The 23954-nt window shown below is 34.2% G+C and overlaps 1 protein-coding gene across 1 annotated transcript; it reads left to right on the forward strand.

Annotated features, from left to right (window-relative positions):
* The first annotated feature begins 98 nt into the window (after window positions 1-98).
* LOC134267020 (uncharacterized) lies at window positions 99-23679 on the forward strand. The gene is made up of 4 exons (XM_062749249.1): window positions 99-273; window positions 19658-19713; window positions 22429-22577; window positions 22977-23679. The coding sequence occupies exons 1-4, from the start codon at window positions 269-271 to the stop codon at window positions 23637-23639; spliced, it is 873 nt and encodes a 290-aa protein (XP_062605233.1). The 5' UTR covers window positions 99-268; the 3' UTR covers window positions 23640-23679.
* Window positions 23680-23954: the final 275 nt, after the last annotated feature.

Below are 23954 nucleotides of genomic sequence, written 5' to 3' on the forward strand. Positions count from 1 at the left end.
TTGAAGGATTGATGCTGAAATTTCGATTTTAGTTTGAAATCAAAAAAAGTATTGATAGAATTGAGAGAGAGATAGAGAGAGAGAGAGAGAGAGAGAGAGAAGGGGTTCTAACCAGTGGAGTTATTGTCAATCACAATTCCTGGGAAAGACCAGGTGTGTCTGTTTTTGCTGATAGAGGGCATGCACATGGTAAAGTGAACTATATATATATTTATAAGGAACAGCAGGTAGTTAAACTCAGATTAGTGTGTACAAGACCAATAGAAACATGATGTAAGTATCAAGTTTTTATTACAATGTTGGGAGATATTGTATAATTATATTTTACCGAGATGTATTCTTTGTCCATCGGGATTTGATATTATGTATCTATAGAGATCATTGATAAAACCATAAATTTGAATAAAATACTTGTTTGTACATTAAGTACAGTCCCTGAAGCGTTCTACTTTCCCATTTTCCTTTCCTACATCATGCGTTCCCTGTTTCATGGTTGAGTTCGACTTTCCACTCGGCGAGCAGAGTTTTTACGCTGTTTACGGAGATAAATGAAAACAAAGACATGCATGCCATATATAGTTGTGTAGATAAATTATCAAATAAGACAATGGTAATAAATAAAGTTTACCATTGCATCCACTCTGAAATTGTAAATGAGTGAGGATGGGGGGTACTGAGTGTGGTATGTGCTAATCCCACACAGAGATTTTGTTCATGTTGTAGTTGATATCATAATGTTTAGTAGAAGGACACAGAAAATGCTTTTCTTTTCTTATATAGACTTTTTGAAATAAATTCTGCTTCATAGAAATCTAAAAACAGTCTGTCTAATAAAGGAGCGCAATTAGTGCTAATCGAAATTCAAACTGATTGTTGTAAGATTAGGTCTCCAAAATCTACAGAAATGTTTTTTTTTCTCTCTCTCTCTGCTCTTTTAACACATTATGGTTTCCATTTTCCCTGTGGACGGGAAATCGATTTTCCCGAGGAAGCAAAATACAACCTTCAATTCTATTGATTTTTTTTTTACCAAAAAAAAAAAAAAGAAGGTTTTCCTCAATTTAAGTAATTGATGCGTGTTATTGAATATACGAACATTAACAAACTTATCTGAGTGTTTTACTCCTAACCGGCGACTTGCAAAAGTATTTCCGGCTTTGTTGTATAATGTTTCCAACGAACTGAATATTTATAACACTGAATAGTGTAAAATTTCTTATTAGGAGGGCTGCTTCAAAATGTTATTATGTTCCCCAAACGGAGTTTGGGAACATATTGTTTTTACTCGGTTTCTTATTATTATTATGTTCCCCAAACGGAGTTTGGGAACATATTGTTTTTACTCGGTTTCTTATTATGTTCCCCAAACGAAGTTGGGGAACATATTGTTTTTACTCTGTTTCTTATTATTATTATTATTATTATTATTTTTCTTCTTCTTCTTCCTGGGTACTTTTTTGTCCGGGAATGATCTTGTAAACTGTTCGTCCGATGTAGGTAAAACCTTTTTAGGGTCAGTAGACATGTTCTGTAGATTTGCGGAATCAAGGTCATTTTGCGCGCACGTGCTTGCAAGAGCGTGCACGTGCAACACGTGAAATGACCAATATAATGGATATTGCCGTAACTTTTCTATTTTTTGATGAAATTTTTTGAAACTCATAATGTAAGGATACATTAGTAGTATGCACAAGCTGGCATGGTCAAAATAGCAAGAACTCACGCGCATGCACGTGCGCTTTGCTATGATTGGCTGAAACTAAAGTCTCAATATCTTTCTTGTTTCTTGTCATAATCCTTTGAAATTTTGAACATAGTCCGACATTATGAAGATCTACAGCATGATATATAAAAATGTTCATGAAAGCTTGCGCATGCGCGTGTGCTGTAATCTGATTGGCTGAAACTTTAAATGGCTATATCTCCTTTGTATTTTGACGAAATGCTTTAAAATTTAAAACATAGTCATGCATTAGGATATCCTACAAGATGATATAGAAAAAAATTCATGAAATTACGCACATGCACGTGTGCTGCAATCTGATTGGCTGAAACTTGAAATGGCTATAACTCCCTTGTTTTTCAACCAAACAGGATGGGATTTAGAATACTGATAGATATAAGGGACTCCTACAAGAAAGTATGGTGATCATGCTCGTGCACGCACGTGCGTGCATTTCGAACGAGTGAAATTAAAAAACACTTGAATGAGTGATTTTTAATACTTTTGGACTGAATGCTTTAATATACAATATATTAAAATACATAGATAGTGTAGACAAGATGATATGGTCATATCGCACATGTATTCACATGCGCACAGGTGCAATGGTAAAATTTGAATATAATTGGTATCCTTCTGGGAAAACGTTGTTAAAGTCATATATGCACAGAGTTTGTCTTATTTAATGAAGCTGACAGGGAATATGGCACCAAAAGGGAGTTGGGGAGCGTTTGGGGAACATCTGTAACGGTTCCCGTTACAATTAGCACTAGTTATTATTATTTTTTTTCTTATTTGTTCTCCGGTACTTTTTTGTCCGCGAGTGTTCTCAGAAACTGTTCACCCAACTGAGCTAAAACCTTTTTAGGGTTAATAGGTGTGTAGTGTAGGTGTGCGGAACGAAGGTCATTTTGCGCGCATACGCCTGCACGTGCGTGCGCGTGATATGAGTGAAATGACTGATATACTTAATATAGCTATAACTTTTATATTTTTTAATGAAATGATTTGAAACTCATTATATTAAGATATATTAATAGTGTAGATAATGTGACACTGTCAAATTAGCACGAACTCACGCGCATGCACGTGCGCTTCGCTCTGATTGGCTGAAACAAAAATCTCAATATCTTTTCTGTTTTTTGACGAAATACTATGAAATTTAAAACATAGGCATACTTTAGGATGTTCTACAATATGGTATATAGAAATTGTCATGAAATTACGCGCATGCACGTGCGCTGCAATCTGATTGGCTAAAACTTTAAATGGCTATAACTCCCTTGTTTTTCAACCAAACAGCATGGGATTTAGAACATAGACAGACGTAATGGACTCCTACAAGAAGGTATGGTCATCATGAGCATGCTTGCACGTGCATGAACGTGCGCTTCGCTCTGATTGGCTGAAACAAAATTCTCAATATCTTTTTTGTTTTTTGACGAAATGCTTTGAAATTTAAAATATAGACATGCTTTAGGATATCCTACAATATGATATATAATAATTTTCATCAAATCACGCGCATGCACGTGCGCTGCAATCTGATTGGCTTAAACTTTAAATGGCTATAACTCCCTTGGTTTTCAACCAAACAGCATGGGATTCAGAACTTAGATAGACATTATAGACTCCTACAAAAGGGTATGGTCATAATGCACATGCATGCACGTGCGTGCACGTGAAATGAGTAAAATTACAAATACACTAGATTAAACATATTTTTGGATTAAATGCTGTAATATTTAGTATATTAAAATATATTATTAGTGTAGACAAGATGATATGGTCATTACGCACATGCATTCAAATGCGCATGCGTGCAATGCTGAAATTGATTACCTCTGGGAAAACTTTGTTAAAATCTTAAATGTATCGCGTTTGTCTTATTTAATGAAGCTTACAGGGAATAAGGCACCAAAAGGAAATTGGGGAGCGTTTGGGGAACATCTGTAACGGTTCCCGTTACAATTAGCCCTAGTTATGTTCCCCAAACGAAGTTGGGGAACATATTGTTTTTACTCTGTTTCTTATTATTATTATTATTATTATTATTCCTGGGAAAATTTTGTCCTTGAGTGATCTTGTAAACTACACATCCGACTAAGGTAAAATGTTTTTAGGGTCAATAGACATGTTATGTAGATTTGCCGAACAAAGGTCATTTTGCGCGCACGTGCTTGCAAGAGCGCGCACGTGCAACATGTAAAATGACCGATTTAATTGATATAGGCGTAACTTTTTAAATTTTTGATGAAATGCTTTGAAACTCATAATGTAAGGATATATTAGAAATATAGACAATATGACATGGTCAAAATAAAAAGAACTCACGCGCATGCACGTGCGCTTTGCTCTGATTGGCTGAAACTAAAGTCTCAATATCTTTCTTGTTTTTTGAGGAGATCCTTTGAAATTTTTAACATAGCCATGCATTAGGATATCCTACAACATGATATATAGAAATTATCATGAAAACACGTGCATGCACGTGCGCTGCAATCTGATTGGCTGAAACTTTAAATAGCTATAACTCCCTTGATTTTCAACCAAACAGGATGGGATTTGGAACATAGATATATAAAATGGACTTTTAAAAAAAGGTATGGTCACCATGCACATGCATACACGTTCGTGTACGTGAGCTGCAATCTGATTGGCTGAAACTTTAAAAAGCTATAACTCCCTTGATTTTCAACCAAACAGGATGGGATTTGGAACATAGATATATTAAATGGACTTCTACAATAAGGTATGGTCAACATGCACATGCATATACGTGCGTGTACGTGAGCTGCAATCTGATTGGCTGAAACTTTAAACAGTTATAACTTCCTTGGTTTTCAACCAAACAGGATGGGATTTGGAACATAGATATATAAAATGGACTTTTAAAAAAAGGTATGGTCTCCATGCACATGCATACATGTGCGTGTACGTACGCTGCAATCTGATTGGCTGAAACTTTAAACAGTTTTAACTCCCTTGGTTTTCAACCAAACGGGATGGGATTTAGAACATAGATAGATTTAATGAACTTCTACAAGAAGGTATGGTCACCATGCTCATGTATGCACGTGCGTGCACGTGAAATGGCTAAAATCAAAAATACACTTGAATGAGCGAATTTTTTAATACTTTTGGATTAAATACTTTAATATTTAGTATATTAAAATATATAGATTGTGTAGACAAGATGATATGGTCATTACGTATATGCCTTCACATGCGCACACATGCAATGCTCAAATTTGAATGAGCATGGTACATTTCTGGGTAAACATTGTTAAAATTTCAAATGCATAGAGTTTGTGTTAATAAATGAAGCTTACAGGGAATATGGCACCAAAAGGGAGTTGGGGAGCGTTTGGGGAACATCTGTAACGGTCCCCGTTACAATTAGCACTAGTTATTATTATTATTATTCTTTTTTTTCTTCTTTGTTCTCCGGTACTTTTTTTGTCCGCGAGTGTTCTCAGAAACTGTTCATCCAACTAAGTTAAAACCTTTTTAGGGTTAATAGGTGTCAAGTGTAGGTGTGCACAACGAAGGTCATTTTGCGCGCATACGCATGCACGTGCGTGCGCGTGAAATGAGTGAAATGACTGATATACTTATTATAGCCATAACTTTTACATTTTTTATTGAAATGCTTTGAAACTCATTCTATAAGGATATATTAATAGTCTAGATAATATGACATGGTCAAATTAGCACGAACTCACGTGCATGCACGTGCGCTTCCCTCTGATTGGCTGAAACAAAGATTTCAATATCTCTTTTGTTTTTTGACGAAATGCTTTGAAATTTTAAACACAGTCATGCATTAGGATATACTACAATATAATATATAGCAGGTATCATGAAAACACGCGCATGCACGCGCAGTACAGTTAAGGCAACATTTTCTATAAAAACTCACGGAATCCGAAACATTTTATGCTTAACAGTTTTATTTTTTAGCAAGACACTCTAGTTAAAATAGCTATTTGTTATCTTGAAGAGTATGTCCATCGCTTTTCACATCGGTATTTTTTAACATCATGTGCCCCCCTGAAGTCACGTGGGTTCCGATTTTAGGTCAAAAAATGATATGTCAAATTTAACCAAAAAGTGCAAGGGCAAGGCAAACAAAAAATTAACTGCAAAATGTTTTATGTTGTCCCTATGTATCTATACTTTCTCAAAAGTGATGCTCATTCAGTTAGTTTTCCGATATAATTAAGTTTTTCAGCTAAAACAGACAGTATTGTATGAGAAATAGGATATTTTCCTTATTTCATCGTGAATTATAAATTAACTAAAGGATTACAAAGAAATGAGCATCACTTTTTGAAAACTACACAATAAAATAAATAATTTAAAATAAAAACCTACTTTTGAAATTGTCGCCTTGCCCTTGCACTTTTTGATTAAAAATTGAAATCTTGGAAGAGTCAATCTAATTATAGTTTTCAAACGCATCATTGACCCAGCATGGGAGATAACTCTTGAGTACTTGATATAGTTTATTTACCTCGTAAATTTTAATAAATAGCCTACATGCGGACAGGGCTGGACTCTTTTTTTAACTAAATCAAAACGGTATGCATAAAATTCTTGACATTTCTTTCTATTTTGTGTATTCGTTCTCGATACATTGTACACATTTACTGTAGTGTATGGTAAAAGACGTCTTTCAAACCTCCCGCATTTCCTCAAAGAAGTTAGTATTACACACACATAGGTCTAAATATTGCCGCTATATTCATGTAGAAAACAAATGGTTAATTAAAATATAGCTTCCTCCATTAATAAGAAATTAATTAGATACGTATCTATACCCCTCTCTTACTAATGTACGCATAGGCGTCGGAACCGGGGGGGGGGGGGGGGGGGGGGGGGCTTAGCCTACCTATAGCTACTTATTTGCAAATTATATAGATTACATAATGTAGGCTTTAGAATTTACCTTTCTCTGTTGGTTTACCCCCAACCTCTCTAATAGCCCCCCTTTCATTTTGCTTCCGACGCCTATGGTACACACACTTGTGTTAATAATTTTTCTTTTCTTTCTGCATACGAGATCATGAGGGGGAGGGGCTGGCAGATTTTAGAAATAAATACTTGCAGATCAGTGATCTCGCCCTTCCACGAATCAGAGTTTTTGAATTTTTTTTTTTGCTTGTTAGACTTTTCAATGAAGAGAAAAATAAATAAATAATCTGTCCTTCATCTTGTTGATCGGAAATAAATATTAATCTGTCCTTCATTGACATGAGAATGAAAAAAATTTGACTTGGAAAAACTTGCCACCCCCCTCCCCTTCCCTCAGAATCAAATGGTGGTCCCTTATCCTATTTTGAATCAATCAGGGGGGGGGGGTCTCTTGTCTCCTGTTTTTGGTAATTTATTGAAAAATAAATGAACACAATGTACATGCTGGAAATAAGATCTTGATGGACATCAGTACCCTCCACACAAAATATGTATGCAATTTAAGATTTTCAAATCTTAATAGCCTTTCAACACCTGTACAGTAAATATAAGAAAAAGTCCAATTATTATTTCTAGAAAATTTATTTAATAAACATTTCTTTACAAATCCAATGACAGACTAGGAATGCAGGGCAGGAGCAAATTATTTCCATCACCTCATGTTCTTGTGGATAAAATGAATTCTGAAAATATGAGAAAAATCAGGAAATACCATTATTGAAAGTAATTTGTGTTTAAAAAAAGTGAAATTAAAAAAATGCATTAAAATATTTAACATAGAATGCATATACATGTTTTCAATTCTTCTGTTAGTTTTTAATTATTATCAAAACAATTCAATAATCTTGCCAGGAATATTGTATGGTTTATAGCCAATATTGAGCATACCAGTTTCCTTAAATGATGGATTAACTTGCTGCCTGAATGAATCCATTAGTCCAACATTTGGGAATAGCTATGCCTACAACACAATATATAAAGTATGCAGTTATATGCTATGAGATTACTAAATATACATTGTCGAATAAAATGGCATTACATTTGACAAAGCAAATTATGCTACATTGTATACTGTAGTGAATTTATGTTATTTATATAAATGGCAAAAAAATTGTGTTACAGAACTTCTCTGGGAAAGTGAAACCTCTGACATTTACAACAGTTATTAATACTAGAATATTTTCTAAACAAAATCCTGAGTTTCACCATTACCAAAATGAAAAAAAAAAAATTATATAGCACATGCATACTTTAAAAATGTGAAATTTTAATTAGAAGTATACATACATGTACCCTGTGGAGAAATGATTCATTTTTTATTTATTCATTCTTCATGTTCTTTAAACCTGAAACTCTGGACAGCTACAATGATAAAAGTATTATACAAATATTTTTAATGTACATGTACATGTAATCTAAACAAAAAATGAATATTTTTTTTTCATTAATATAAAAATTCTAGAAAATTACAACCAGTTGAGGTTCTATGTTTTCAACATAATGACACTGATAATTTTTTTGAATTGTGTAGCATATTAGTATGTCAAATGACATGATCATTGCTTGTTTAGGCCTAGTCACTAGTGAACCATTGACTGAAACAATGAAAACATCTCATGTAATTTAGTTTAAATTTTTGTTATTGATGACCTCCATTACTACACATATTGTCTCAAAGAAAATTAGCTAATTGACAAGAACTCAGTACATATTTAGTGCAGTTAAATTTTAATAATTCTAAAAAGTCATTAAGTGTGTAACTTAGTATAGGGGGGGGGGGTACACACAAGGCAATGCATTACAATTTTTCACTGACTGTGATAAATAATACATCTAAATGAACACGCACACACTCGGGGTTTTTCTTTGATGTTGATAAAAGCATGAAGAATACATATTGTAGATCTATACATGTATATGTACCTACATATGCGCATACATACCTGGCCTGGAATATTAGTGATGGATCTACGGAGCTTGTGCAAATCGTCTCTGTTTTCTGACATTCTCCGAAATAATGTCCTCATTTTCTCGTAAAAGGGAGAAGCAATGCCTTGTCTCTTATCCTATCCCAATTTTCTTTAAAGATTGTGTGGTTATTGCATTTAAATCCACTGCAAATCTCAGCTGATGTGGCCACGCTTTTTAGATGTAAACAACATTCCGTGTCACCGAGTGCAAGCGCTTGGCTGAAGCCGAATGCAGACAAACGACACATTAAAAAGAGAATTATTTTAAAGACATGCTATTTAATATATGAGAAAATCACTAATTATTTTCCATTTAAACATGAAAATATTGCTGTTTATTACAAAGTCTTGCAAATATCAGTAAATAGTTATTTTGAGCACTATTTCCTTATATGGATCAATCAGGGCGGAGCAACTGTCATGACGTCAGACCTCATTATGACTTCATTACCATATTTTTTTCATGTGTTGCCTTAACTGTACTGCGCGTGCGCTGCAATCTGATTGGCTTAAACTTTAAATGGGTATAACTCCTTTGATTTTCAACCAAACAGGATGGGATTTAGAACATAGATAGACATAGTGGATTCCTACAAAAACGTAAGGTCATCATGCACATGCATGCACGTGCATGTACGTGAGATGGGTTAAATCAAAAATACACTTGATGAAGCCTATTTTTTAATACTTTTGGATTAAATGCTTTATTATTTTATTATATTAATGTATATAGATAGTGTAGACAAGAGAATATGGTCATTACGCACATGCATTTACATGTGCACGCGTGCAAATGCTAAAATTTGAATATACTCGGTATACTTCAGGGAAACGTTGTTAAAGTGTAAAATGCATAGAGTTTGTCATTTTTAATGAAGCTTAAAGGGAGTATGGCACCAAAAGGGAGTTGGGGAGCGTTTGGGGAACATCTGTAACGGTTCCCGTTACAATTAGCCCTAGTTAAGTCTTCCGTTCACAACGGAAGACTTATAGTGTTTGTATTGTTTCTTTTTATTAAGTCTTCCGTTCACAACGGAAGACTTATAGTGTTTGTATTGTTTCTTTTTATTATTATTATTATTATTATTATTATTCCTCCCAAATTTTGTGAGCGCGATTACTCAGAGATGGCTGGATAGATTTTCACAATTTTTCTCATGTAAGTAGGTTAATATATGAAGTTTATATAAAATTCCGTTTTTTGAAAAATTCACTTCCGGTCCGAAGTTATGGCCGATTTTCGAATTTTAAAATGGACTTTTGTCCGGCAGTTTTCTCGGAAACGGTTTGAGGTTAAGATATGAAATTTACAGGAGTATTAGATCATGATATTCTATTTGTTTTGAAGTTGTTTTCGTGTGTTTCCAGTACTTCCTGTCCGAACCGGATGTGAATTTGTTTTTGGTCAATTTTTGATTTTTTTGTTTTTAGATATTTTTTCAAGATATTCTTATGTAAAACAGACATTTTTCTACAAATACTAAATATATAATTTGTTTTTAAATCAGATTTCGCATTTTGTATATTTTCGGTACCGAAATTTTCTCTATTTACGTAGTATGTATAAGGTGGGCAAAGAAAGATAACTCTGACCTGTGAATGAGAATAGAACTTTCGAGATAAAGGCGGAAGTAGTATTGATGACGTTAGAGACATATATACGCTCTCCAGATCAACATATTTACACATTCAATATTATCTCTTTTGCATGCTACTTTAATTCACTATATGCATATTAGTTTAAATATGGCTGTGTAGTGTTAATCTGTATATTGAAAGTTTTTGATTTACAAATTTATATCTAAAAAAAATATCCGTTCTGTGTCAACTAAGCACTTTGAAGAAAATAGTATTGTACGCAGTATACATTACAGCGATGTATATACAAATTATTCTACAAAAATACTAAACATATTATTTATTCAATCGGATTCTGCATTTTGGAGATTTAAGGTTCCGTCAATGAATTCATTTTCTCTATTTACGTAGTGACAATGAGCAAAGATAGATAACTCTGACTTGTAAGTGGGAATAGAACTTTCGAGATAAAGGCGGAGGTAGTATCCATGACGTCGCAGACGTCTATATCCACACTTTTCACATAAAAAAATAATTAGACTTTGAGTTTCTATATCCACTTCTGCATGAAAGATTACGTTGGTTACTGCTTTCAGTATATGTATAGTTTAAAGTTGTCAGCGTAGTGTAAATCTGTAATGTCTGTTATGATTATATTTAAAAAAAATATTCTTAATTCATTCTCTAATTTGAATGCGAAATTATCCTGGAATCCGAGTTTTATTTTTGATTCTAAAATATTATATGTCCTCAAAAGGGAACAGAGATATAGAAGAGTAGGTATAAAGCCTTTAGAAATAAATTGATATCTGCAACTTAAAAGAAAGAAAATCAGTCTTCAGATTGGATTTGGTTTTAACACATATATTTCATTGATTAAAAGTCTTATAGTGTTATTTATTATACATGATCTATACTTTTATATACCCGAGAAGTTATTAAAGATGAGAAAAAGCGATTCTTGGATTTTTGTGAAATACTAGTACTCAAAGGGTTAACATTATGTGAAAGTTACGCGTTTTTGTGTGAAATAATGCTACGCTAAAAACATGATACAAAAACATCTGCAAAGGTCTGTTGATATGGATAAAGTATACGAATGAACACAATTTTATGCAATGCTATATAATTATATGTATGTACATGCAACCTTAAGTATTTTCCTTTTAATTCATAAAACATAAAATTACCGAGTATGTAATTCTTTTGAAGCCCCCCCCCCCCCTCTTGATTTTATTCGGAGACATTATTGCAACTATAGGCCTTTGAATTATAAATTCGCTATACATTTAAATCTGGAACATTTGGTCATAATTACCATTAACATGTATACAGAATTCATATTCTATAATAGTAGATTTTTTATTACGCAAGATACTGAAATTTACATGTCTGAGAGAGAGAGAGAGAGAGAGAGAGAGAGAGAGAGAGAGAGAGAGAGAGAGAGATTCCCTTTTAATCGAGAGAGAGAGATTCCCTTTTAATCCTGATTATCCTATCCATTTACATAGACAAAAAATCAGTTCTCTATCAGTTGTACCCATTCTTTATTAAATATTTTCTGATTTCATAGTCCGTCATAGTCACTCTCTGTATATTTTTTCTGCTTAAGAAGTATTACACTAAGTGCACATGTATTGACCTGTCAATCAAAATCACCGGACGCTGTATGCATTGCAATAAAGTTGTTCGAAATGATTTTATTAAGTATGATCTTTAAGAAAATCTGATGCAACAAATTTGAGAAATGAAAAATAAAATAAAAACATGGCTAGAGCATCATATATCTGTATTATGGACTTCAGTTGTGGGACGTGGAGACCGGTCCGTCAGATGAGATCGTTTAAATCGAGGTCCCGTGTGTCAGATGGTACTGACTCAAAAAGATTCCTCACTGCTCAATGGCGATTAGAGCCAAATTATAGGACAACTTTTTGCAGTCTCCATTCTCGAGAGGGACATTAAACAACTTATAATCAATTAATCGATTGCTGGTTGAATAATCTTTCTGCTGACAAATCTCGATAGTATTACTGTAAAAATCAACGACTCTACGTTTAATGTGGTACTGAACTTAGTTCATGACATTTTTATAACACCATCACAATTGTGCCAGAACATAAACACAGTGAAGTTTATGAGAGTACGGTGTTCGTTCGTCCGTTGGTTTGTCTATGATTCACGTGTAGCTCTTATGAGTGCCAAAATGATTGGTCATGAAAATCAAAGTACCTTAAGTATTGAAAGACCTTTTTGCAGTTTTTTTTTCTTTCAGAGTACATATGACATCTATGTTTTTTGCAGAGAAAAAAGCAAATTCTTACAGATTTAGAAGAACGGAAGACTTCTTTGTTGCCATGGCAACAAGATTCTAGTTATTATTATTATTATTATTATTATTATTCCTCCCAAATTTTGTGAGCGCGATTACTCAGAGATGGCTGGATAGATTTTCACAATTTTTCTCATGTAAGTAGGTTGATATATGAAGTTTATATAAAATTCCGTTTTTTGAAAAATTCACTTCCGGTCCGAAGTTATGGCCGATTTTCGAATTTTAAAATGGACTTTTGTCCGGCAGTTTTCTCGGGAACGGTTTGAGGTAAAGATATGAAATTTACAGGAGTATTAGATCATGATATTCTATTTGTTTTGAAGTTGTTTTCGTGTGTTTCCAGTACTTCCTGTCCGAACCGGAAGTGAAATTGTTTTTGGTCAATTTTTTATTTTTTTGTTTTTAGATATTTTTTCGAGATATTCTTATGTAAAACAGACATTTTTCTACAAATACTAAATATATAATTTGATTTTAAATCAGATTCCGCATTTTGTATATTTTCGGTACAGTAATTTTCTCTATTTACGTAGTATGTATAAGGTGGGCAAAGAAAGATAACTCTGACCTGTGAATGAGAATAGAACTTTCGAGATAAAGGCGGAAATAGTATTGATGACGTTAGAGACATATATACACTCTCCAGATCAACATATTTACACATTCAATAATCTCTCTTTTGCATGTTACTTAATTCACTATATGCATATTAGTTTAAATTTGGCTGTGTAGTGTTAGTCTGTATATTGAAAGTTTTTGATTTACAAATTTATATCTAGAAAAAAAAAATATCCGTTCTGTGTCAACTAAGCACTTTGAAGAAAATAATATTGTACGCAGTATACATTACAGCGATGTATATACAAATTATTCTACAAAATTACTAAACATATTATTTATTCAATCGGATTCTGCATTTTGGAGATTTAAGGTTCCGTCAATAAATTCATTTTCTCTATTTACGTAGTGACAATGAGCAAAGATAGATAACTCTGACTTGTAAGTGGGAATAGAACTTTCGAGATAAAGGCGGAGGTAGTATCCATGACGTCGCAGACGTCTATATCCACACTTTTCACATAAAAAAAAAAATATTTAGACTTTGAGTTTCCATATCCACTTCTGCATGAAAGATTACGTTGGTTACTGCTTTCAGTATATGCAAAGTTGTCAGCGTAGTGTAAATCTGTAATGTCTGTTATGATTATATTTAAAAAAAATATTCTTAATTCATTCTCTAATTTGAATGCGAAATTATCCCGGAATCCGAGTTTTATTTTCGATTCTAAAATATTATATGTACTCAAAAGGGAACTGAGAGATAGAAGAGTAGGTGTAAAGCCTTTAGAAATAAATTGATATCTGCAACTTAAAAGAAAGAAAATCAATCTCTAGATTGGATTTGGTTTTTTAAAACACGTATATTTCATTGATTAAAAGTCTTATAGTGTTATTTATTATACATGATCTATACTTTTATATACCCGAGAAGTTATTAAAGATGAGAAAAAGCGATTCTTGGATTTTTGTGAAATACTAGTACTCAAAGGGTTTACATTATGTGAAAGTTACGCGTTTCTGTGTGAAATAATGCTACGCTAAAAACATGATACATGTACAAAAACATCTGCAAAGGTCTGTTGATATGTTAGATAAAGTATCCCCATTTTCAAAAGTGAGTTATCTCCCCTCTAAATCGGAACTCTTCTACACCAGCCTAACTTCCGCGAACTACGCAATACGATAATCCAACAAAATAGTGATCAACTTTCACGCTGTATTTTAAAAATTTTAAAAGAAGAAAACGTTTTGCATTTTTTTAGATAATAAATTATTTTATAAAGGGTCTGTTAGCCCCCCCCCCTTTCAAGAAAGCTATACGAATTAGCCAGGCACGTAGCATCGTGGGGGGGGGGGGTAGCCAAAGAATTATTTATTTCTTACCTGGAAAAGTTGACAAGCAAAGAAAAACCTTGCCCAAAGTTGAAAAAGCTACTTATTTCAGTACCAGTTTCTTGGCATACAATACTACATTTCCCTTATATAACTTTACCGTAGTATTAACTATGTGTGTGTGTGTGGGGGGGGGGGGGGGTTGGCAACCAGTCTATAAATTAACATTTTAAATATAAAAAGTAACATTGGCAAAAAAGTGGGGGTGGGGCTAAGCCCCTTGACCCCCCCCCCCCCCCCCCCCTCGTGCGTACAGGTACAGAGAACGAATATGAAAATGGGTTGAACAGTTGAATATGAACCATAGTTGTGAAAATTAAAAATTATTAGAATTATTAATTGTGAATTCAATAAAATTACGGTACATGTATTTTTTCACAGATGCACATGCATGTATGTCAGTTACACGGGGTTACATGAGTCTCTCTCTCTCTCTCTCTCTCTCTCTCTGATATTGTTTTTTTACAAATTTTGCAAAATAAAAAAAAAAAAAATTATAAAAATAAATACATGTACTTACACTGAAAGGATTAAAAAAAAAAATAATAACACTTGAGAAAAGAATGTTTTCCGTTAATTAACGAGAAATACGCTAGGAAATTATTGTATCAATTTCGTGTTTCTGCTCTCAATTCTCTGATCTTAAACAAAATGTGTATTTTACTCGTGAATATACATGTACATATGCTTAGATCCTACACTAAAACTTTGATTAAATGCAGCTCAGACTTTATACGACATATGTAACACGAATTCAGGTCAATGCTATTTTAATTAGTCTTTCTTCGTTACATGAGGACATGAGATTAAATTATTCATTTAGAATTCCATTCAAAGTTTTAATACTATACAGTGAATCAATTATTTTACAAATAAAAATTCTAGAAACACTGTTAATTCAAATGAAATAGGCCTTTAATTGTCACCAAATATGTTCTTGTAAGCAAAAGTTCTATGTTATGACATACAATCGAGCAAAAACACAGTTTCTTGGTATCGGTCGCGGAAGACGAACTACTGCTGTATATTCCGCAATTTCAGAGGTAAAACTGTAGATGGACACGTCATTAGTCTCCAATTTTTTTTTAGAGATACAAAGAAAATATGGCTGCAGTAGGCTAGATTAATTCGTAAAAACTTTATAACTAAAAATTTGTTCCGAACATTTTGTAAATAATGATGATCCGTCTGCAGAACATCCACTACCGAAAATAAGCTTATTAGCTTTTTTTTTAAATAGGCCTATTCGAATATGTATCACCATTTTATCAGTAATTTGTTTCTTTTTTCTTTTTTTTGTAAGAGGGGGTGGGGTGTGGGGGTCACACAGCACCTTATTATAGTACTACACAGATTAATACAAATCCAGAAAGAGACTATGAGTGGGCAATTTAAAAAAAATACGAATCAGTTAAGATTTCTTTTTATTCACAAACATAATAACATTTTTCCATATGACTGTGAGGCATAACACCATAAACATACGTCCGCGGAAGTGACTTTATTTATAGCGCATGCGTATTAAACACAGTAAAAGAGTTCCCTTCAGGGGAAATAACTCACCTTTTGAAAATGGGGAATACGAATGAACACAATTTTATGCAATGCTATACAATTATATGTATGTACATGCAACCTTAAGTATTTTCCTTTTAATTCAAAAAGCATAGAATTACCGAGTATGTAATTCTTTTGAAGCCCCCTCCCCACCCCCCTCTTGATTTTATTCGGAGACATTATTGTAACTATAGGCCTTTGAATCATAAATTCGTTATACAATTAAATCTGGAACATTTGGTTATAATTACCATTAACATGTATACAGAATTCATATTCTATAATAGTAGATTTTTCATTACGCAAGATACTGAAATTTACATGTCTGAGAGAGAGAGAGAGAGAGAGAGAGAGAGAGAGAGAGAGAGAGAGAGAGAGAGAGAGAGAGATTCCCTTTTAATCCTGATTATCCTATCCATTTACATAGACAAAAAATCAGTTCTATATCAGTTGTACCCATCATTTATTAAATATTTTCTGATTTCATAGTCCGTCATAGTCACTCTCTGTATATTTTTTCTGCTTAAGAAGTATTACCCTAAGTGCACATGTATTGACCTGTCAATCAAAATCACCGACGCTGTATGCATTGCAATAAAGTTGTTCGAAATGATTTTTATTAAGTATTATCTTTTAAGAAAATCTGATGCAACACATTTTTGAAATGAAAAATAAAAAAAAACATGGCTAGAGCACCATATATCTGTATAATGGACTTCAATTGTGGGACGTGGAGACCGGTCCCTCAGATGAGATCGTTTAAATCGAGGTCCCGTGTGTCAGATGGTACTGGCTCAAAAAGATTCCTCGCTGCTCAATGGCGATAGTACAACATTTAACAGTCTCCACCGGCGAGTGGAGGCTTTTCCGTGTGAAAAATTCTCGAGAGGGACGCTAAACAACATGTAATCGATTAATCGATTGCTGAATAATTATTGTCATTGATGAATAATATTTCCTCTGGCAAATCTCGATATTATTACTTTAAATAAAAATCAACGACTTTACGTTTCATGTGGTACTAACTTAGTTCATGACAATTCTATAACACCATCAAAATTTTGCCAGAACTTAAACACAGTGAAGTTTTTGAAAGCACGGTGTTCGTTCGTCTGTTGGTTTGTCTGTGATAGACGTGTAGCTCTTATGAGTGCCAAAATGCATCAGAACAAGATTGATCATGAAAATCAAAGTACCTTAAGTACTGAAAGACCTTTTTGCATTTTTTTCTTTCAGAGTACATATGATATCTATGTTTGTTGCAGAGGAAAAGCGAATTCCTTACAGATTTAGAAGAACGGAAGACTTATTTGTTGCCATGGCAACAAGATTCTAGTTTATTATTAAGGTCTTCCGTCTTCACGGAAGACCTTATAGTTATTCTACTGTTTCTTATTATTTTTCTTATTTTTTTTCCAAAATTTTGTGCACACGATTTCTCAGCAACCATTCAATGGATTTCAATGAAATTTTCAGAAATTATGTGCATCATTATGAACTTGATACATCTGGGAGGAAATTTGATAATTCGCTTTTGGTGCCAAGTTATGGCCAGTTTCCTGATTTTAAAATGCGATTTTGTCGCGCACTTTTATCGAAAATGGCTGAGAATATGAACTGGAGACTTATCTAAGAGCATAGGGCATGGTTATTAGATGTGCGTAAGCCACATTTCCTGCGTCGTCGGTGCTTCCGGTCGCTACCGGAAGCGAATTCAAAAAGTGCATTTTTTCATTTTTTTTGTTTTAAAATGTTTTTCTAAGATTTTAATTATCTTAAAAGTGACTCTTATGCGAATGAGAAATATGTAATTTGTTTAAGAATTGACAAGGGCAATCTCGAGATATTTGCATTTAAATATTTGAAGCGGTGTTTTCAATGGCTGAATATGTAGCGCATTGGATCGTCACACGGGCGACCCGGGTTCGCTCCCACGAATATCCGATTTTTTTTTATCACTTTTTCATCTCGATTTTCGGTGTTTTAAATTCAGAATCGGACGGAAGACCTCTCGTTGCTCGCAACGAGATCGTTTCTAGTTATTATTCTTATTTTTCTTCCTGGGAAATTTTTGTCCGCGAGTGATCTTGTAAACTACACATCAGACTAAGGTGAAATGTTTTTAGGGTCAGTAGACATGTAATGTAGATTTGCGGAACGAAGGTCATTTTGCGCGCACGTGCTTGCAAGAGCGCGCACGTGCAACATGATAAATGACCGATTACATTGATATAGATGTAACTTTTGAAATTTTTGATGAAATGCTTTGGAACTCATAATATAAGGATACATTAGAAGTATAGACAATATGACATGGTCAAAATAGCAAGATCTCACGCGCATGCACGTGCGCTGCACTCTGATTGGCTGAAACAAAAATCTCAATATCTTTTTTGTCTTTTGACGAAATGCTTTGAAATTTTGATTATAGCCATGCATTAGGATATCCTACTATATGATATATAGCAATTATCATGAAAACACGTGCATGCACGTGCGCTGCAATCTGATTGGCTTAAACTTTAAATAGCTATAACTCATTTGGATTTCAACCAAAGACGAGGGGATTTGAAATATAGATAGATATTATGAACTACTACAAGAAGGTATGGTCACCATGCACATGGATACACGTGCATGTACGTGCGCTGCAATCTGATTGGCTGAAACTTTAAACAGCTATAACTCCTTTGGTTTCCAACCAAACAGGATGGGATTTGGAACATAGATAGATATAATGGACTACTACAAGAAAGGTATGGTCACCATGCACATGCGCACGTGCGTGTACGTGCGCTGCAATCTAATTGGCTGAAACTTTTAACAGGTATAACGCCCTTGGTTTTTCAACCATATGGGGTGGGATTTAGAACATAGATAGATGTAATGACCTTCTACAAGAAGGTATGGTCACCGTGCTCATGTATGCACGTGCGTGCACGTGAAATGAACAAAATCAAAAATACACTTGAATGAGCGTATTTTTATTACGTATGCAATGCTAAAATTTGAATGAACTTCGTACACTTCCAGGTAAATGTTAAAGTCTCAAAAACATAGAGTTTGTCTTATTTAATGAAGCTTACAGGTAATATGGCATAAAAAGAGAGTTGGGGAGCGTTTGGGGAACATCTGTAACGGTCCCCGTTACAATTAGCACTAGTTTCTGCTGGGATTATTTCTCTCTCGGGAAAACGTCGTTTTCAGATATAAATTTTAGAAATATTTCATTTAAAGTTTTTGAATAAAATGGACAATATTATCTGGAACACCCAAAACAAATTTGTTTGGTCATAAACCTTTATCAAGGTAAAATAATAGGAGATATAATTTTTTGCAAACAATTTAACCATGGGCAGAATACACAGAAAGTTAATCCCAGTTCTGTTTTCGATTAATAATTTCTTGTTCAACGTTATCGTTTATATGATACAAATTATATAATACAATTAAACAAGATTTGTAAACTAATCAGTGAATAAAATGTATAGAAACGTTTTAAGCAAAATACAGTGATTCATAGTCAATATTTATATTTATTTATTTTCATCTGATGTTTTATAGGTATTGGATGCTGATTTTTCTCCTTCTTCAACCTTCAAACTCATTTATTATAAGTGGTAAGTACATTATGCAATGTAAACTTACTATAACCAGTTTTGTTTTTAAATAAAATGCAATAGATGAAAACAGTTACATGACTAAGTGGAATAAAATCTTTTTAAGGCCTGTGAAGTTTTGTTATGAAAACATCATTTTTTCTTAGTAAAATATGCAAATTGACAGGGTTTTTTTTGCGATGAAATAAAATTTCGATAAATCTAAGTCTACTTACACACGGGTATTCAATGAAATGTATGAAGATTACAAATGGTAATAAAACTCAAAAATCAATTTTACACAGGAGCAGAACAAACACAAATCTGTAAAACATAAGAGGTGAGATCAGGTGCCATGGAGGACTTAGCATCTCCTTCCGACCGGACACATTCGCCGTATGCTCCTTGTTATGATCGGGAAAAATGAAAAGAATTCAGTGTGTAAATAATGTCCTCACAATTAGTATGCAAAACATCAGTCAGTATTTTATTTAATGAAATATTGTATTTGATGACAAGGTCATTGTATCGACTGTAGAACTTATGAAATGATGACTTTAAACGAGGCTGTTGGTAATTTTGTTTCTTACATGTGTTTTTCAACAACTTACCTATAGTATCATAAATTGTTCATTTGTAATGCATGTTCTCGCGTATCAAATCAAATGAGAGATAAAAATTCAGTATGAAAGTGATGCAATCATGTATTAATTAGTATGTTGCTGCATAAGTAAGGTAAGTAAGGGAAGTTGATGATTGAAAAGTTAGTCACCACGTTTGTCATAAATGTTTGATGTAAAATGACCATTAACGTCGTTTTCAAGTAAAGGCCCTTTCACAATTGGCGCACGAGCAGAAGCGACAAAATATTCGTGCGACTGAATAATTTTGTTTTGGATCGTAAACTGTTGCCAAAATAATCGCATATGAAAAAAGTGTTCGTACGAAATTCTCACGATCTAAAGCGACTGTTGTGCATTAAATCTTGCGATACATCTTACGTCTATATGGGACTGTTGTAGAATGAAAGCGAGTGTTGTAAGATAATGCGATAGGATTGTACGACTGATCAGGTAATCGAACGATTGAACGTGCGACAATACGATTGAATGTGCAGTGCTCGTGCGCTCATGCATTCCGTAGTACGAATGTTCGTGCGAGTCAGAGGGCCGGATATATATACCACCCGTTTCCGACGCTCTTCAGTTGACATAGTTAAGATGCTTATAATTATACACGGTATATATACCTGTTGCAAAGAATGGCAATTGAAGGTGATAAATCAAGCAATGATAGTAAAACGTTGCAAGATTACATGAGACATGTTGAGCAACAGTCCCATGGTCGCAAAACACACGCAAAGACAGCTGCGATTCATCTTACGACCTTTAAAAATCGTGCATCACTCTTACGAGTACATAAAACGTTGTAAGACACATGCAATGAATGCGAGACATCGTGTAACGTATGCGAGAGCTCGTGCGAAGCTAAAATTTTCCGATCGCAAAGTGTTGTAAAGTGCTCGTGCGCCAATTGTGAAAGGGCTTTTACGAGTACATAAAACGTTGTAAGACGTTCGTACTAATTTTCGTGCGTTGAATTGCGATAATTTGGATCGCATTTGGTCGCGTCTGAATAGTGTGCATGTTGACTATGTTGAGGAGACTTGATGCGACCACTAAAACACATGCAATGAATGCGAGACATCGTGCAACGTATGCGAGAGCTCGTGCGAAGCTAAAATTTTCCGATCGCAAAGTGTTGTAAAGTGCTCGTGCGCCAATTGTGAAAGGGCCTTTACGAGTACATAAAACGTTGTAAGACGTTCGTACTAATTTTCGTGCGTTGAATTGCGATAATTTGGATCGCATTTGGTCGCGTCTGAATAGTGTGCATGTTGACTATTTTGAGGAGACTTGATGCGACCACTAAAACACATGCAATGAATGCGAGACATCGTGCAACGTATGCGAGAGCTCGTGCGAAGCTAAAATTTTCCGATCGCAAAGTGTTGTAAAGTGCTCGTGCGCCAATTGTGAAAGGGCCTTAAAATACTGAGTACCAAAATTAATATGAAAACAGATGTGTCAGATTTTGTGGTATTTTATTTCAATCACAATGGGATACTATCGTACATCGTGTTGACATATGAATGACAATTTCTATTGTTAATTGATAATAGTACCATCGATATTTAAAAATGTTGATGTGGATGCAACAGCAAGTGATTTTTCTCATACTTTTGAATAAATTCTGCTTCACATGAATACATAAAATAGGTCTGCTAACAACAGCACAATTCGCACCCTTGGGAATTCCAACAGACTGTTGGAAGAATTTGCATCCAAAACCACATATTAAAGATTGTCAATCATATATTCTTAATAGTAACCTCAGAGTACTTGTGTGTACAATCAGTGTGTGTTTGTTAATAAAATAATTTCGCAAATGACCAATGAAAAGGTAAGTAAATTCACAAAAAAACAGTTTGATTGAAAAATCAACTGTCTCTAAAATTCTAAATTGAATTCAAATCATTTCATAAAGGTATATACCGGGGTATATAGGAATTTTTTTATTTGGTTGCGCACGCTAGGCAAGAAATGTTCCATAGAACCTGTCTGATTCTATTATTTTAGAATCTAACAACAATAAACCAACTTCCTAAAATATGTTACAACAGATATGTATTTACGTAACGATCAATTTTAATTAGTATTCTTGTATTTTATATAGATCTCCACACTTCTAGCTGTCCGCATTACACCACAGTTTCCTCTTTCCTGAGCCACATTGGGGTCAATATTCATACATCCGGGACATTTGGTGTTAGTGACCTAGATGTGACACACGACCCTAAGAGATCATCATGCACCGTGCTTAAGGTAAAACATTATCAATATCTATATACCGTAAGATACTCTTTCGATAAGTGTATGCATTATACTGGAATAGGATACTAAACAACAAAAATCAATATGTACTATCCACTGTCAAGACTCTGCATAATTCGTTCAAGAAACTGGACGGCAAATGCAAACTTATAGTAGTCTTAAATACTTATGTTTTATCTTAGAAAAAAACCTCTGTTTTGCACTATAAATACGACATCAGCTCGGGCATTCGTATCAACATGTAACTCATTATGTCTAGAATTAACTAGTCAATTGTCTAAAACCTTGTAATCGTCATATAATTTTGTCTCTACTGTTGTAACAAGAGTTAAAAATTACCGGTATGTTTTCCAAGTGAATTGATTGAATCTTCAAATGATCTTCTCACAGGCAAATTACGCCAAAGGAAGCCACTCACATACGCGTGATAGAACGAGAGGAGCACAATTCTTTATCACGCCATCTGGCTATCCAAATGGTGCCACTGACGTCACTTTGAGCTATGACGTATACTTTCCGAGTTCATTTTCATGGGTGAAGGGCGGGAAACTTCCCGGTACTTATGGTCACAGCACCCATTGCTCTGGAGGACGGGATTCAAATCACTGCATATCCACCCGGTTTATGTGGCGAGCTAACGGTGCAGCGGAATTGTATTTATATTTCCCCAAAAGCTCGCAGCCAAATTTCGATACTTGGGCTAAACACCAGAACGCAGAAATCGTAACAAATGACAATTATGGGGTTTCCATACGCTCTCCAAATTTTGTCTTACATCATAACCAGTGGATAAATTTGAAACAACAAATCCACCTTAATTCAGTCCGCAGTAGTGGCCACGGAAATGCAGATGGGTGGATCAAGGTTTTTGTAAATCATGCGTCTAGTCCTGTCATGTCAATTCAAGATGTTGTTTTACGGAAATACGATGACGTCAGAATTGATGGCATCTTCTTCTCTACCTTCTTTGGCGGCCATGATGACTCGTGGGCGTCAGCGCACGATACCTATACTTTGTACAAAAATTTCCAGATTTCTGTGGGTCACCATTAAATCTAAATACAATAAAGTAGGTTTAAAATTATTCTATTCAAGATGTGAATGTGATCGGTGTTTATCATTTTATCAAGTAATCATCTCTGATTTTGATGCACATTTGTCATCGTTTTGAACAAGCCATGCGCGAATCATGTGATTTAGGTAGTCACATGACATTTCCCAAAGCGTTTTCACAGAAGCTAAAGATTTGATTGATTGATTGTATACTGTTTAACGTCCCTCTCCAGAATATTTCACTGATATGGAGACGTCACCATTGCCGATGAAGGGCTGCAAATTTAGGCCTATGCTCGGCACTTACGGCCTTTG

Source organism: Saccostrea cucullata, unplaced genomic scaffold (assembly GCF_032062105.1).
Source record: "Saccostrea cucullata isolate Sc308-1 unplaced genomic scaffold, CSIRO_AGI_Scuc_v1 ctg248, whole genome shotgun sequence".
NCBI classification, from domain to species: Eukaryota; Metazoa; Mollusca; class Bivalvia; order Ostreida; family Ostreidae; genus Saccostrea; species Saccostrea cuccullata.

Excerpts from the sequence above, each read along its gene's own strand:
- LOC134267020 (XM_062749249.1), top strand. Across the intron at positions 19,714-22,428 it reads AAACTCATTTATTATAAGTG|ATCTCCACACTTCTAGCTGT; the intron begins GTAAGTACATTA and ends TATTTTATATAG. Across the intron at positions 22,578-22,976 it reads CATCATGCACCGTGCTTAAG|GCAAATTACGCCAAAGGAAG; the intron begins GTAAAACATTAT and ends ATCTTCTCACAG.